Source organism: Podarcis melisellensis (genome assembly GCF_964234715.1).
Source record: "Podarcis melisellensis genome assembly, chromosome: 5".
In the NCBI taxonomy this organism is placed as follows: Eukaryota; Metazoa; Chordata; class Lepidosauria; order Squamata; family Lacertidae; genus Podarcis; species Podarcis melisellensis.
Window position 1 is genome coordinate 27,104,746 of NC_138537.1, and position 16,967 is coordinate 27,121,712.

At 41.8% G+C, this 16,967-nt stretch overlaps 1 protein-coding gene across 1 annotated transcript in view; it reads left to right on the plus strand.

Moving 5' to 3' along the window:
* SLC9A9 (solute carrier family 9 member A9) overlaps window positions 1-16,967 on the plus strand; it is a 260,732-nt gene that overhangs the window by 9,006 nt on the left and 234,759 nt on the right. Inside the window, exons 2-4 of the mRNA XM_081911454.1 lie at window positions 5,446-5,648; window positions 12,056-12,133; window positions 13,358-13,434. Of these exons, the coding sequence (XP_081767580.1) occupies window positions 5,446-5,648; window positions 12,056-12,133; window positions 13,358-13,434 (358 nt within the window). The remainder of the gene's footprint in view (window positions 1-5,445; window positions 5,649-12,055; window positions 12,134-13,357; window positions 13,435-16,967) is intronic.

Here is a 16,967-nt window from a genome sequence, read left to right on the forward strand (position 1 = left end):
TACTTGCACTTGGGGGTGCTTTCGAACTGCTAGGTGGGCAGGAGCTGGGACCGAAGGACGGGAGCTCACCCCGCCACAGGGATTTGAACCGCCGACCATACGATCGGCAAGTCCTAGACGCTGAGGTTTTACCCACAGCGCCACCCGCGTCCCCCCCCAAAAAAGTACTGGCACTTTATTTTTAAAAAAATAAAAAAGCACTGAAGGGGTGGGCGTGTGTAGCACATGTAACAAATGCACAGAGGATAAGACTATTTGTGGTATTTATATGATACCTCCAAGGTCAGAGGCAGCATACTTCTGGACACCAGTTGCTGGAGATCACTAGTGGGAGATGATTATTGCCCTTATCTCCAGCTTCTCTGCTTTCCATAGGCATCTGGTTCACTATTGGGGGAAACAGCATGCTGGACTAGATAGGCCTTTGATCTGACCTGACGTTCACAAGAGAATGGATCATCTTCACAGTACAGCTTTGCCAGTACTGCTTATTGCTGGCCTAGGATTTTTTCTTTCAGCTCCCATTCTACGACAATACAAAAAAGATGAAGGCACATCCAGCACTTTGTGCCTTCAGTGGGCAAGAATTGCTTAAGGATATCTCTGCATTTAGTTGTAGAACCGTGGCTTAATAGAAAATGCAAAAAAAAAATCAGTTTACAAACAAGATATTTGGGGTGCTTCAGCATCTCTTGCAAATAGATTATACATTAACCAAGCAGTCTCTTCGCAACGAACATTCTTTTAATTTTGCTGACTATTGTTTGAACGTGTGATCTCTCTACAGGAGGGCACTGCAGGAAATGTTGGCCAGGATATGGCCTGCACCTTGCATATTGCAGGCTGTGTTCCTCTCATAAGGTCTTCTTAGATCCATGGGGGAAGTTCTGCTTTGCCCCAGTTTTTCATTCAGGAGAAACTAGAGGGATACAGAATCTTGTCCTTGGTGGTGCTTACATCATAGATTGCACTTCCTAAAGAGATCAGATTTCCACACACAGGAGGGGCTTCTCGGTTCTTCTTTTCTTTTGGTAGAGAGCATTCAAACATGTGATCTTCCACTTGCAGTCTGCAGTTAGTATACAGACTCAGGAGGATTGTGCAACATGAATTTTCTTAAGATGTAGATTGGCCCATGGTGTCTTTGACTTGAAAAGCCCTTCCATGTAAGCATGCTTAAATATTGCGGCTTAAGAACCTGAAGTTTAGCCACCCTGATCAGTGGTGCCCTCTTTAGATGGGAATGTGTATTACAACATTTGTTTCCAAAATGCAGTTTGCCAGTCCTACTCCATTTTGGGGGATCTCCTTGTTTTGCTATATGGGGACTTGGACATTTGCAACCAAAGCTGATGGCATTGCTAACTTCAAACAATTTTGGGAGTGGGTGGGGGAGGAGGTGTCAAGCTGTGATGTTCTTTGAACTTGCTTTAATTGTTCCTATAATATGCAGAGTGGGGAACAGTGCTGCTGCAATGGGCTCTAATAGACTCTCATTGCAGGCTTTTGTTAATTTTTGAATCCTCAGACATTAATTGTATCTCTGTTTGTTCCTTTGAGTGCTGCAAAAGGTCAGGAGCTCCATTAGTGACCTGACAATATTGATTAAGAACATCTGCTGGGCTTACTCATCTCTCATCTATAGTCTCTGCTGCAGACCACTTTCAGTGCTAGTAAATGATCAAAGGCATTTAAGAGCCAATTGGAATAGGTGTGTCCCACTCTCACTACAACTACAGAGCACTGTGTGCTCCCAGGAAGGAGCTACTAGCGATGTGATTGCATAATATGGCAGTATCTTGCAGGAGTAGCCAACATGGTGCCTTACAACTCTCATCCTCCATGGTCTTGTTTGGATGGCACTTGTATTCCACAACTTCGGGAAAGCACCATGTTGGTGGAACCTGTTGTCCACAGCTCACCAGGACACAGTCTTCACAATGGTGAGATGGATTGTATTTCTATTAAAATTATGGTATTCATTTCTAAATTAACAGGGATGCATATAAGTGCCACCCAAAAGTGCTGTTCCAGACATGGTAGATGGCAGTAAATATAACACAAGTGAGAAAACATGTACACGTTCTAATAGATTCCCTTAAGGGATGTGTAGGCCACCTTCTTTTATATAATTTGCAAAGCTCACTAAAATGTGAAGCCTACTGTTAGTGAATATTATCTGCTCCACAGCAGAGGCCATTTATGATATGATTCCCTGCTGGAACACAAAAGTAATTATGCTACTTTTAAGCTGCCAGTTAAACTGACTCTGTTATAGTGATTTCCCCAATCTTCTGCAAAGATTGAGGCAACCAAGCCTTTATCAGACATTTATGTAAGTAGGTTTTTAAAGGCTAATTTACTTCAACATCGCATTTTAAGGGCTCCTGTTTCCCAGCTTTTTATTTTACTTTCATGATGCTAAGAACACAGCTTCTTTAACAATTGAAAACTGATTCTCATCGTTTTTCATGAGTTCACATTGCAGAGATTTTCAGTAGACTTGGCCTATTGCAAAACCTGAGAGGAGGGTGGGAGTGTTAACAAACACTTTGTTGCTGATTCATCTGAAACGTTTTTAACAGACCGAATAATGACTCTTGCGATGTGAACTGTCCAGATGCAAGTTTCCTGTGTTTTCTGTGGTGGAGGAAGGAAGAGAGACGTGAAAAGCTCCCAATAATGTTTCTGCAAAGAGTTCAAAAGTCAGTAGGGAGCCCCCCAAAAGCCGTGTCATGTTCAATTCTTTTTACACAAAAAGCAGCTTTGTCTTTCACTGAATTAACTGTCTTTGAATGTATGTACAAACCCCCTTTATGAGGTATATCATGAAGCAGGAAGTCCAAACAGGATTATAACTGGATCTGATGGCAAGGTAAGCCTCCAGAAAGCAGAAGCAAGTTCTAGCCAACCATAGGTAAAGGTAAAGGGACCCCTGACCATTAGGTCCAGTCGTGGCCGACTCTGGGGTTGCGGTGCTCATCTTGCTTTATTGGCCGAGGGAGCCGGCGTACAGCTTCCGGGTCATGTGGCCAGCATGACTAAGCCGCTTTTGGCGAACCAGAGCAGTGCACCGAAATGCCATTTACCTTCCCGCCAGAACAGTACCTATTTACCTACTTGTACTTTTACGTGCTTTTGAACTGCTAGGTTGGCAGGAGCAGGGACCGAGCAACGGGAGCTCACCCCGTCACGGGGATTCGAACCTACAACCTTCTGATCGGCAAGTCCCAGGCTCTGTGGTTTAACCCACAGCGCCACCCGCGTCCCCTCTAGCCAACCATAGCTTTCAGCTATAACTGAAGAAGGCAAAATCAAAAGGTTAAGGCAGGGGTCAGCAACCTGCAACTCATGGGCCACAAGCAGCCCACGGGGGTCATTTAAACAGCCCCTGAGCTGCCACCGAACCCAGCCACTTTCTTGGCGAGTCCCCACGCACTACTCTAAACCAGCACAGGGTGGAGCAAGGACTTGCTTTCGCGGCACCGGAAATTGCATCTGTGCAGACGCAATCTCCATAGGAGTGAACCAGCCCAGGCGAGGTAAACCTTGCCAACCCCTGCGTTAAGTTATACTACACTTGGAAATATGTGCACAGAGATAAAATACAAATTTAAGCAATATTTTGTGATAAGATAAGGAATCAGATACAATATAAATTTTCATATGGATTTCTTTTTCAAAATTCCATAGAGCAATACATAAGCAGGATGAAATAGATATGAATGAACACATGAAAGGCACATGGATTGGAAACAAACTGATCCATCCATCATGTTGGGCCCTACTGAAATCTGCTAGTAGAGCAGAGAGGGGTGGTGTCTAGTGTCGCAGCACAGAACCCCAAATCCATCACACCCCACAAAGAGGATACTCGCTACATCATGAAATGGCCGAGCAAGCCTATGTTCTCTGTGTCTTTGCCAATCTTTTCCCATTCCATTCTTTTATTAAATCATCATTATTAGAGTTTCAGGTCCCAACTACATCAATTTGCAATTCTTGCCAGAAATTCTGGTTATGCTACAATCTCTTCCTGACATGGGATTGGGGAGATGTGGCCACAGAGAACAGAGGAGAGAGTAGCCAAAAAGTGTTGCAGCTGTGATGAGGGAACTGTCTTAACCCCCAAAGAAAAGGCAGTAGTGTGGTAGCAGTAAGGCTTGCATATGATTTCCTGTAAATGTTTGGTTTCATTTTTATGTAAGACTGCATATCCACACAGTACGATGAGCACTTTAGAAGCATTTATGTATGCATGGTTCTTTTTCACTTGACAACTGACGGGCTTGTAAATGCAGAAATAAAGTACAACCTGGGAAAATTGCAGCCTTCATTCAGATGCAGCAGTAATTCCAAAGCCCCAATGAGGAGTGCTTCTGTTCAGTCTTTAATAGGTGTATTATATCCCTCCAAAGATCTCTTGGAGAGCAGAGATTCAGAGGGAGAGGAGGAAAGAAAGTGCCCTGTTACAGATTCTAGTAAGCTGCTGCTGATCAGACCAAGCTATCCTGGTCTAGATGAACCAAGAGTCTGTCCTAATAAAAGCTACCTTTCTCTTAGAGCTATTGGCTCTGGTCTGGCCTTGCTTGTCTCAAACCTTACAATGCCACACTATATAAGAGGTAGTGTTTCAGATAGCAATGGGTGAGTACAAGTACCGGTATATCAAATCTGGTTTCTCTGAGTTTCTCATTTTTCCTATCTTAAACTCGGTTCTCCACATTTCCACGTCAGTTTTGTTTAAAGTCCCCGTGAATATTCACCAGAAAATTTCTCTGCATACTTTTGCAAATCACTTTTCTCTAATAGAATGAATTTCCCTATTATGCATCCCTTTGCACACTTCCCCTAGCATATGCCTTTTTGTGCTTGGCTGGAGAAATGCACTGGAAAATTTGGAGAAGTGTTTGGTGTTGTTTGGAAACATGCAAATTACATTTCAAATTGCCTTAAAATGTGAACTGACTTGAATCATACACACACCCATCCCTATCTGAAGAATGTGAACAGGAAAGTGTGCCCTCTATTGCTTCTTCTGTTGCTGGAAAAGTTCACCTGTAGTGGACACAATCCTCCTCACCTGTCAGTGGCGGGAGGCATCAGAACCAAAAGTGGGCAGGGCCACTCCTCTCTTCCTCTCTCTCTTCCTCTCCCTCCTTCCCTCCCTCCCCTTCTCTCTCCACACACACATTGGGATGAAGGGGAAGGGAGAGATCACTCTTGCCAGATCTGATCACTTGTAAGGGGTTTTTGGATTTTGGTAGAGGGCACACCCTAGGGCTTCATGTTGTCTGTTCCTTATCTAAATTAAATATGATGTTTCTAATCAGAGCATTTGCCCACAATAAAAATGCTTGTTTACTTTTCCCCACTTAACAAGTAACTCAGATATAGGTACTTAAGCTGAAGGTTCTCCATCTTTCTTCTTCTCTTTATCGTTAGGTCTTACCATGGGATTAATTTTACGGTATGCTACAGCACCATCTGATTTTGAAAGTGGAACCGTCTATGATTGCGAGAAGCTCAAGGCAGGCTTGCCCACTCTGCTTGTCAATGTAACAAATCAAGTGTATGAATATCAGTACAAAAGAGAAATCAGCCGGCATAATGTCAATGCACACCAAGGCAACATGATGCTACAGAAGGTAATGTGATTGTCTTCTATTTAGTAAATGAGGTTACATTATCATTTCTGATTGATCCTTGAATTGATGGGGAAAGAATCCACAGTGACTTAAATGTGGCGTAAAGAACTTGTTTCTAATCTTAATTTCCCGTTCAAGTGCAATCAGAAAATAGGTGAATAACAAATAAAACAATCTTTCTACTCAAAAATAATGAGCTTCTTTCTTCTCAAAAGGATCTATCTCAGCCTTGTTGCTTTCACAATTTGGAGGCTTTCAGACATGACAAAATTCTACACAGAAATATATTCCATTGCAAAAATTAAAAAAGATGGAATTTCAATGAAGATGGGCATTGCATGAATGACAGAACGTATGTCTTTTTGCTGTGTATGTATGTAGTGTACCCATCACAGCTTTCTATTCCATGCACATAAAAAAATAAACCATGTGTTTGCATACATCTATGACTCACAGGTTGCTTTTGTACATGGATAAATTTTCCATGGAGGAATATCATCATACTTTCGATCTGTTCCTGAATCTATTGTAGTTCACATGTAAGATAGATCAAATGCCTGCAAGTTGTTCCCAGTCAAGCAAGACATTTACACTACAGTTGACACTGAAAGTTTCCTTAAAGAGAAATCCAGAATGTAACCTCCCTGCAAAAAAGGCCAATCTGGGTTGCTTGGATAAACTATGAGTGGCCAACTTGTGGCTCTCCAGATGATGGACTTCCCATCAGCCCCAGTCAGGTCAATGAACCTTCAGGGATGATGGGAATTGTAGTTCAGCAACATCTGGAAGTCCACAAATTCCCAAGCCAAGGATAAATTACAGTTAGATCTACTCACAGTTTGGATGAAATAACAAAACTATAGGTAGATTTTGAAATAAGTAGATATTCTTGTTCTCTTTGTGGGTGGATCAGAAGAGGGGAACAAGCTACTGCACTGTGGTTTAGTGTTACATCCAGTGCTTTTTTCTGGGGGGATGCAGGGGGACGCATACCCCTAAACATTTTGTGAATCTAAGTTTGGCCTCATTGAGGGGCAGTGTTTCAATATGAGTAGGAAAATGAGAGTACCCCTAAACATTTTTTTTTAGGGAAAAAAGCACTGGTCACATCCAGAACAGAACAACATATGTGAAACATTCTAACCCTCTACAGTACTAAACACTGTGTATGACAATTATTTCCTTTGACTACACTGAGTCATGTGGCACCTTAAAGACTATCATATATATTATGTTGTACATTTTCTTGGACTAGAGTCTATGTCATTAGATGCACGATGTGTTTTCTTGAGTATAAAAGCACATGGTTGGGAAAATTGTCAACTATGAAATCGCTTGATTCTAGTCCACTTACTATTATGCCTTAATAAATTTTCTCCCTCTCTGTAATATTAAAACTTGGGGGTCTTCCAGTGAAAGTGAGTGGTGGAAGATTCAGGACTGACAAAGGAAGTACTTATTTACACAGTGCATACTGTCTCACTTGCTGAATCATCACCTTGTCATGGTGGGTGGGTTTGCACATTCCTGTGACCCTTTTGATCAAAGCCATCGGGAGTCTCATACTCCCAGCAGAATCACCCAAGGTGGTAAGTTAAGGTACCACACTTCTGAAAGATAAATAAGCTATTGCACTGTGCTGGAAAGAACACTACCAGCATCTGCTTAACCACAACTTCCCTGTAGCCACTGAGGTCCTCTCATGAATTCTGCAAAAAACAGATTAGAGATGAGCTTGCAGTACCTCCAATTCTGGGAGAGTTGTGTACAGCTATTAACCAAACTAAAAACAACAAAGCCAGTGGACCTGATGGTATACATGCCACAGTCTTCAAAGTGGGCGGAATTGAACTTACATGACAACTTCACGAGCTCATTGAAAAAATCTGAGAGAGAGAGGAGATCCCAGCAGACTTTAGGGATTCTAAAATTATCAGTGTCTTTTAAAAAGGTGATATAATGGGTTGCGGAAACCATTGAGGCATCTCTTTATGAGCTGCGGCCGGCAAAATTCTTGCAAGTATCTTAGCAAACTGTCTCCTAACAATATTCGAGGCTACCCTTCCTCAATCCCAAAATGGTTTTCGACCTTCTAGGCAGACAGTGGACATGATTTTCACCATTTGACAGCTTCATGAAAAATGCAGAGAGCAAAACCAACCCCTTTATATGGTGTTTATTGACCTGACTAAGGCCTTCGACATTGTAAATCATAATGCTCTGTGGATTGTCCTTCTGAAAATTGGCTGCCCAGATAAATTTGTGAACATCCTTTGGTGTATAAACACCAACAATTGGGAAACATTGATCTGCAAGTGCTCCAACTGGAGAACAGCCTTTACCAAAGGTGCCATGGATTTTGAAGACGCTCGAACTCAGGACAAAAGGGAGAAACGTGCTAAGAGGAAGGCTCATTTGGCAAACCCTCACCATGATCAACTCCCACCCAGAAACATGTTCCCACAGTGGAAGGACATGTGGATCCAGAATTGGCCTCCACAGTCACTCAGGGACTCACTGTTAAGACTGTGTTCATGGAAGACAATCTTACTCGGCTACGAGTGATCGCCGAAGAAGAAGCGTTATACTATGAAATTTGCTTCCATAATATTTGGTGATGGCCCCAACTTAGGTTTAAAAGCTATTTATGGTCCATGAAGGACAAGGTTATCAATAGCTACTAATCAACGTCTTTAAATTACCTCCAGTATCAGAGGCATATCAGTTGCTGGAGAATGTAAGCCAAAGACTGGTATTTCCTTCATGTCCTGCTTTGTGGCTTCTCAGACATGTCAATTTAGCCACTGTGGAATCTAGATACTGGAAAGAGAGATGGCTTTGGTTTGATCCAATAGGCTTTTTTTAATGTTCTAACTTCCCTTTATCATCCTTAACAAGTTAGTGGCAGGAGAGACAAATTGCAAAAATCAGACTATCATATAATTGCTGTGGTTGGTTTGTGCAGTTCAAAATTTCCCACATTTGTTTTTTTCTGAAATTAGTCTTCACTATGCAGTGTTTATGGATCTGAATATGCAATGTGACTGAATCATTTTGAATAACAACTATGCAATTAATCCACCTCCCTAAGATGTAGAGGAGAAAGGTGCAGAAAACCTATTAGTTAATGTGACTGTCAGTACAGAAGACTAAGGGATAAAAGTTCTTGTTCCAACTTTCTCCCCATAAAGTTGTCAGCGCAGCGAAATTTAGCACTTGCTGTTATTGGCTAGCCAGTTCACATTGGTTTAATAATTCAGAGTAAGCAGAATGGTAAAAATAAAATAAAATGCTGAGCTCTCATTTCCTGTTTATCAAGTTGGGCTATCAGTTGGACAAAGAGAGAGGGAGGGAGAGAGGAAGTCATTTTGCAGTCAGGCTGTATTGTTACAGAGCTAAATAATTCATCCAGGATCGTAACCCCATAAAGGAAAGGCACTTTATCGGCACAAAGGAGCTGCAGACCATTTTGCTAATGACATGCTCTCACTTTTAAAGATATTAATCCAGTATATTGTGCTGAAGATACAGGGAAATTCAATGTCTTACAAAAATAGCATTTGCTATCCAGCAGGTTACCGTTTTAAGCAGGTTTCTACTTTATAGTGCCTACTAAAGCTATGCATAAGAATGAACACTGCTGGCAAAATATTGCAGAGTTCAGTGAGTTCTGCCTCTGCTCATTCTGACATTGCATTTACAATTTGTCTCACAGTGTGCATCAATTAGAGCCAAACATACAGTAATATAGCCCCCAAACTCTAGATTTTTGTGACACCCAAATGGAGGCATGATGGTGCTTTGTGGGTGTCTGTGATGGGTAATTTTGCCTAATAAAGTCTATGGGAACCACTGCAGGAACAGAGGAGTGAACTTTTCTAAAGCCCCAGAGTAACATTGTCTGCTTTCTTTCCAGCATATAGGAGATTTTGTATATGTGAAACAAAGATTAGGTAACGAGAACAATCTGGATAATCCCGATAGCCATGCAATAGCTAGGTTATCTGCTGTCAAGTGGCTGTCTAATTATGATAACTGGGTTTCCCCAACACAAGTATTCACCTGGTTGTGTTCCTATTATCTTGTGCCAGGATCTCAACATACCATCTCCCATCCACCTACTCTCTGTGGAACACTGTCAACCAAGCGCTATATCCAACATGAACTTTCCCCCATACACCACCTAAAAATGTGTTACAGGAGTTCTCCAGCTCTCTGAAACAGATTTGGGGGAGGGTGTGGAGCACATGTGGAGGAAGAGAACTATTTCCATCCTGCTTTTCTGTTTAAAAAACCCGCATGTAGTGGCTTACAGAAGTTAAAACACATGCTCAGCCCTGCTGTCATGGCACTGGAAGAGGGGATGCAGAGCTACATGATTATAGAGATGACGTCGTGGGGTGGAGGACAGTGTCTGAGAAGGCTTTCTAGATGTCAAGGCATGATAACAAACTGCAAGAGTTATTGCTTCATTGTTACCCGGCAGAAGACTAATAAGCTGAAGTTCCTCAGGGGCAGTGAGACTGTCACCAGGATATTTGTTCCATTGCCATGGTGCTAATTCCTGTGCTCTCGGTCCTGTTGGGAATATTTTATTTATTCATTTAAAGCATTTGTACACAACTCATCAGCCAAAAGGACTCCCGCAGAGGCTTACATAAGCATAATAACAAACAAGACAATCCCTCAATTCAGGTTTAAGAAACAGAACAGAATTAATAATAAACCACTGGATTACACAATTTCAGGTTCACATCCAGCCTTACTCTTTATTTTCAGGTGGCTATATTGAACCTGATCTGTTCATAGAAATTCCCTAGTTGATTAGTAAAATTATAAATATACATCCCTCTAAGGAAATTAATTATTACATGCATGCATGCATGCACACACACACAAGCACACATACACATTCTTTATACGGCTTTAAAATGTTAAATTTTTAAAATAAAATAAAATAGCATATTATAGTATATCTCTCACAGTGTAGCATATTTTCTACAAAAGCATATGTAAAAAAGCATATCAAGATGGATGAGGTTTGGGGTTTTTTTTCTATTTGTAATGCATTCCCTTTTTTTTACTTTTTTAATTAAAAGAAAGAAATATTCATTTTTAAGATAATTTACCCGGTTCATTCTTCAAATAAAATGGCTTGAAAATAATAGCCCACCACTCATGCTCAAGGAAGACTACTTTGTGCTGTTAAATAAGCTTTCAAATTTGCAGATCTCTAGCCAGAATGAACTGGAGAGGGTTTCAAATCTATGCAGAATTATGATGATGTTGTTGTTGTTGTTGTTAGTTTGTTCCTTTTTTCTGCTGCTATTCTGAGAGGCCCACAGCAGGCCCACTTTTGACTAACAGCGTTCTTGGGTGCTGACACAGGCAATACATGACAGAAGCTGCTGGGATTCATAAACTGTGGCCATTGCATGCCAAACTGAGCCTCTCCCACAAGCTCACATTTAAAGGTTGCATGCAAACAGATTCTGTAACGCTAAAGTCCACTGCACGTGAGTGGGGCAGCAGGATTTGCCACCGAATAGAATCTTAAAAGAGATGTTTGTATTAGGATATATCTCAGGCTCGGGTTTGGGAAGAAGGCAGGTTTGCTCTCCCTACTGCTACTGAGGTCTAGTGCCGAGGGCCTTCTGGCGGTTCCCTCACTGCGAGAAGCCAAGTTACAGGGAACCAGGCAGAGGGCCTTCTCAGTAGTGGCGCCCTCCCTGTGAACACCCTTCCAGCAGATGTCATAGAGAAAAACAACTACCATACTTTTAGAAGACATCTGAAGGCAGCACTGTTTAGGGAAGCTTTTAATGTTTAATAGACTATTGTATTTTAATATTTTGTTGGAAGCCGCCCAGAGTGGCTAGGGAAACCCAGCCAGATGGGCGGGGTATAAATAAATTGTTGTTGTTGTTGTTGTTACCGCTACCACTTGACATTCATCTGGTAGTTGATTCAAAGCATGGTTGGTCATAGCATTCCCACTGCTGCTATTTTATCCTTCTGGGCTTTACACAGTTATTTCTTCATTATAGCCCTTGGGTTATATTCAGCTCATCATTGAAATCAATATGTTATTTATGACTAACTCAAGTCCACTGGCATAAGTGGATCAACTCTTGAGTATGTTTTAGTTGGAGGCTGATATTTATTATTTGAATCTTTGTCCTGATTTTTGATGAGTGTAATTTGACCGCATAAAACAAAGTTTCATTCACTGTTTATCTCCCAATGGGATGTCTTTTATAATCGGCCAATAGTGCCCTTCTGTATCCTCTCCACACAACTTTATGCAACAACAAATGAGTTGGTCTTTAAAGTGGTGTGATATTCTTTGCTTTTCTTAAAAGACATAATCCGTAAGAGATGTTTTGTCCTTTTGTTCTTTCTGGCAGATGACCTTTGATCCTTCAATCTTCTTCAATGTTTTATTACCTCCCATTATATTCCACGCAGGCTACAGTTTAAAGAAAGTAAGTGGTATTTATTTATTTGAACTTCAGTAGGATGTCTGATGCTGTTGTTGATCTAAATGACCAACCCATAAGATTTGTGAAAATTAGGAAGTGCTTCAGATTGACACTACACCACAGAGAAATCAAAGAAAGGAGTGAGGAAAATGTCCCCAATTTCAAGCCTTAACTTTGATTCCCATGTTTTGATTCCTATAATTTGATCCAATTAAATTTAATAATGTATAATCCCTGTATTCAGGTTATTATTATTATTAATAATAATATTATTATTATTCCTTGTGTAAAATAAAGTAGGTATCTTGAGTTTGGGATGTCAACTTTTTGTGTGAACCTTCTTTTAGCCCCTTAAAGCTCCATTTCCAGACCTGTGATGTTGGAAAGCAGCCGAGCTCCACCCTTGAACTATCAAATATTCATTAGGCCCTGACTCTGCCTTCTGACCCAATTCTGGCTAAGCCAACTGACTAGATATTTTTAAAACCACAACATGGCAACTTTTCAGGGCATTGTCTTTCCCAATAAGACCACTCAGGCTTTGTATTCCAGCATGCCTAGATGGTAGGTTTTAGGACATAATCAAGGCTCTTTTACGAGTTTACAGACAGGCTTAAATTGCAAATAACACATTGCAGTGGAACCTCGGAAGCCAAACACTTGAAAACTTGAATGTTTCGGCTACTGAACGATCGAAAACCTGGAGTGATTGTTCCGGTCTTCAAATGATTTCTGGAAGCCGAATGTCCGGCGTGGCTTCCGCAGCTTCCAATTGGCTGCAGGATACTCCTGTAGCCAATCGAAAGTTGTGCCTTGGAAGTCAAACGTTTTGGAAGTTGAACATACTTCTGGAATGGATTCCATTTGACTTCCAAGTTACGGCTGTACTGTACAAAAAAGGAGTGAATTTTAAGATATTTACTGGAACATGATAAATTGTAATGCAACTCAAATGCCAACACACTCTTAAAATGTTGTGGAACTAGTTCACTGGCCAGGACTTAGCGTAATTGTAGAAGAAAAGGATTCTGATCTCACTTGCCTGAGGCTTTACAAATGAAAGAATTCATGCTGTTAACATGTACAAATGATTTAGAGCTAAAATATAAAAGGAAGCTTGAGAATAGAATTTTTGGTGTTAGATTTCTGGATCTGTTGGCCAAGCAGTATATATTTCTTAGTTAAACAACAGGAATTTTACTTTTTAATCCTTTTTTTCACACACAGAGACATTTTTTCCGCAACTTAGGATCCATCCTAGCATATGCCTTTGTGGGGACTGCCATCTCTTGCATTGTTATAGGGTAAGTGAGCTATATTTCACCTTTAAAAAATAAGTCTTGGAATTGATGTTTGCTTTCTGACAAGACACGTGTGTTGCTGATGTCAAATTCCTATGCAAACATGTGCTGAATACTGAGGAATTCTGTACTGCGGTATCAATTCTTGGTCCTAAGTGCAAAACTAATTGTAGTGGAAAACTACATGAATATCTACATCTACTTTTCATTTCAAAGTTCAGTGTTCCGCTGCTAGACAAAGAAGGCTGCCATGTGGCCTACCGCCGGGGCACATACTGCCCTCTCGGGCCCGGCAAAGAGTCCTGCAGTGAGCGGCGGCAGCAGAGGGGCCTTGTGCGCCCTCCCCAGGGCCGTCGCCATACTTAAAAGGCTGCCATGCGGCCTACAACTGGGGCACCCACCGCCCTCTCAGGCCCGGTGAGGCGCCCCACGATGAGCACTGGCCACGGAAGGACCTTGAACCCCTCCCCAGCAACACTGATGAAACAAAAGGCCGCCATGGGGCCTACAACTGGGGTGCCCGCTGTCCTCTGTGGCCCGGCAAGGCGCCCCATAGCGAGCGGTGGCAGCGGAGGGGTCTTACACCCCCCTAGCAATGACGACGCTGAAAAACAATAAAAAGGCTGACAAGCAGCCTGTAACCCCGCAAACACAAGAGACTTACCTCAACCTGGCTGCTCACTGGAAGACGTCCTGAACATGGAAGAGAAGAAAACAAAGTGAGGTTTGGCTGAAGGGGTTGGCCTCTTTGCCCTGGCCCTGCCCCCTGCTGGCCTTCCATTTCCTCCCAGGCCAGGGTCTGGACGATAGCCAGCCTAACCTCAGTGTCGCAAACCCCACCCACCTGTTGGGAAGGGAGGGCGGAAATTATAGTGGAAAACTACATGAATATAGTTTTCATTTCAAAGTTCAGTGTTCCCTTTGATCAGTTCTTTAGTAGCATGCACATTTTACTCACAAGCACACTGCTTCATGGGTGGTTAGAACTCTGCATAAACTGTGGCTCCTTCAAATATATAAATTCTGAGAACATAAGAAAAGCCTAGATTTTACTTTCTAGTCCAAAATTCCATATCCAAAGGTTAAGTGCTGAAACATTAAGGCCTGATTCACACATAGCATGGAATGGACCTCCTAACAAGTTGGTATCTGATGTAAACCAGAGAGAGGAGAGAGTGGAGTGATCAGTTGGATATACAAGGGCTGAGGTGATCTTTTGGGTATCTTGGTACGAAGCTATGTGAGGCTTTATACACCCAAACCAGCACCTTGAACTTAGCCTGGTAGCTAATTGGTAGCTAGTGTCAGTTGTGAATCCCAAGGTTTGTATTTCTGAAGAGGTGAAGGTTCCAACAACATCACTAATCATAGTTTATCATCAGCTTGATAATTTACCACTTGAACCTCCAAGAAGGCCTTCCTCAACTCTGGTGTTGTTGTTGTTTAGTCGTTTAGTCGTGTCCGACTCTTCGTGACCCCATGGACCAGAGCACGCCAGGTACTTCTGTTCTCCACTGCCTCCCGCAGTTTGGTCAAACTCATGTTGGTAGCTTCGAGAACACCATCCAGCCATCTCATCATCTGTTGTCCCCTTCTCCTTGTGCCCTCCATCTTTCCCAACATCAGGGTCTTTTCCAGGGAGTCTTCTCTTCTCATGAGGTGGCCAACATATTGGAGCCTCAGCTTCATGATCTGTCCTTCCAGTGTGCACTCAGGGCTGATTTCCTTAAGAATGGATAGGTTTGATCTTCTTGCAGTCCATGGGACTCTCAAGAGTCTCCTCCAGACCATAATTCAAAAGCATCAATTCTTCAACGATCAGCCTTCTTTACGGTCCAGCTCTCACTCCATACATCACTACTGGGAAAACCATAGCTTTTACTATACAGACCTTTGTTGGCAAGGTGATGTCTCTCCTCAACTCTGGTACTGGACAATGAATCAAGGTTCAAAAACAAGCTTCAGAATTTGTCCTCCAGTACATTTTGAAACCCTGCCCCCACATGATTTGACAGCATTTCAAGTATGATGAGACTGGAGCAACATCCTGTAAAACTTCATATTAGAGTTATGAACTCAGTACTATCTCCTTGGAACTGTTTGTGGTCATTGTCCTTTTTTCATATTGCACTTTGAGGAAGGCCACAGTAGGTTATGAGAGCTCTTGAACCATAAAACTCTTTAATGGGGCACTGAAGCCTCTCCCTATGGCGCAGGATTTATGGCAGCACTTTAGATTTTATAAGAGTTCCCAAATTTACAAGGAATCAGAGTTCTAAACTTCCAAAGAGCACTTTGAAATTACACAACCAATTAAATTTTAAGCTTCAGTCATCTCTCCCTATTATATCATTCCTTAAGCAAAGGTGTATTTGCAGAATCAAAATATATGTACCCTTTTCACATCATTGTATGTTATGGCTGAACTTTCACATCTAAGGTTGCAATTCTGTCCACATTTACTGGGAAATAAGGGTCAAACTGCACATTATTATTGCACTAAATGCATTGTCGGGAAGCCAGGGGTTTTCCTTCCTTTAATTAGAGGCATGGGTGATTTGAAATGGGCATTATCATCACCACAAGTAGGCTTAGAGGGGAAAGTTCCTATGGGTATCACTGGGAGCTTACCCCCCACCAAGGTATATTATGAAGTGAGAGGTTATCTTCATAGGGATCACAGCTAGGTAGGGAAAGCTTAAACCTCACCTCCCAGACTGCTGTGGTCCCAGTTAGGGTTGGAAAAGTAACATATGTGAACTGAAACACAGCCTTTGAAATTTGCACTTCTCTGAATTTTGCAATGCAGTTCTTCAGCCAAGTAACATGTAGAAAAATGCACAGAGCAGGGTAAAGTCTGCATAAATATACATATATTAGTGAAGCTAATACACAAAGCTTTATTGTATTAGGGAAAGTAGCTTTGCAAAAAGGTGTATATTAGGGGGGGATGCATTTAAACGCTGGTGGTTTTTTATGGGAATTAGAAATAATAACAATTTGATGTGGGGAGCTGAATTTAAGATTTGAAAAATTAGAAACTGAAATGGACAGTCATTCACCCCAGTCCCAATGCAAGCTGAGAGTTCCCATTAAAGAAACAAAAACCTATTCCTCACTGCATAATTAAAGCAATGGCTAGTTTGGCTTTTTGACTTTGGTTCAAAGTCCTGTTGAACCCAACAAGACTTACTTCTGAATAGATGTGGAGGGGATTGCTTTCAAATGTCACATTGCCATTGTTAAAGCAGTGTCCAATCATGTTGCATTTTAAAGTTTGAAGCTCATTGGAATGTCTTTCACAAAGGCAATTTAGGGGGGGGGGGACCTAGCTTTAAAGTTTTTCTGTTTGTATTATCATTCCAGTCCTAACAGGGTAGGACGTGCCTCCAAATTGTTGCTGTTTTCAGGAGTGACTCAGCTCCTGTATACCTGAAATTTAGGTTTAAAGTCTAGGCTTCGCCTGTTGCTCCCGAGGTTGAGGTAGCATCAGTGGCGTAGCGTGGGTTGTCAGCACCCGGGGCAAGGCAAGTAAT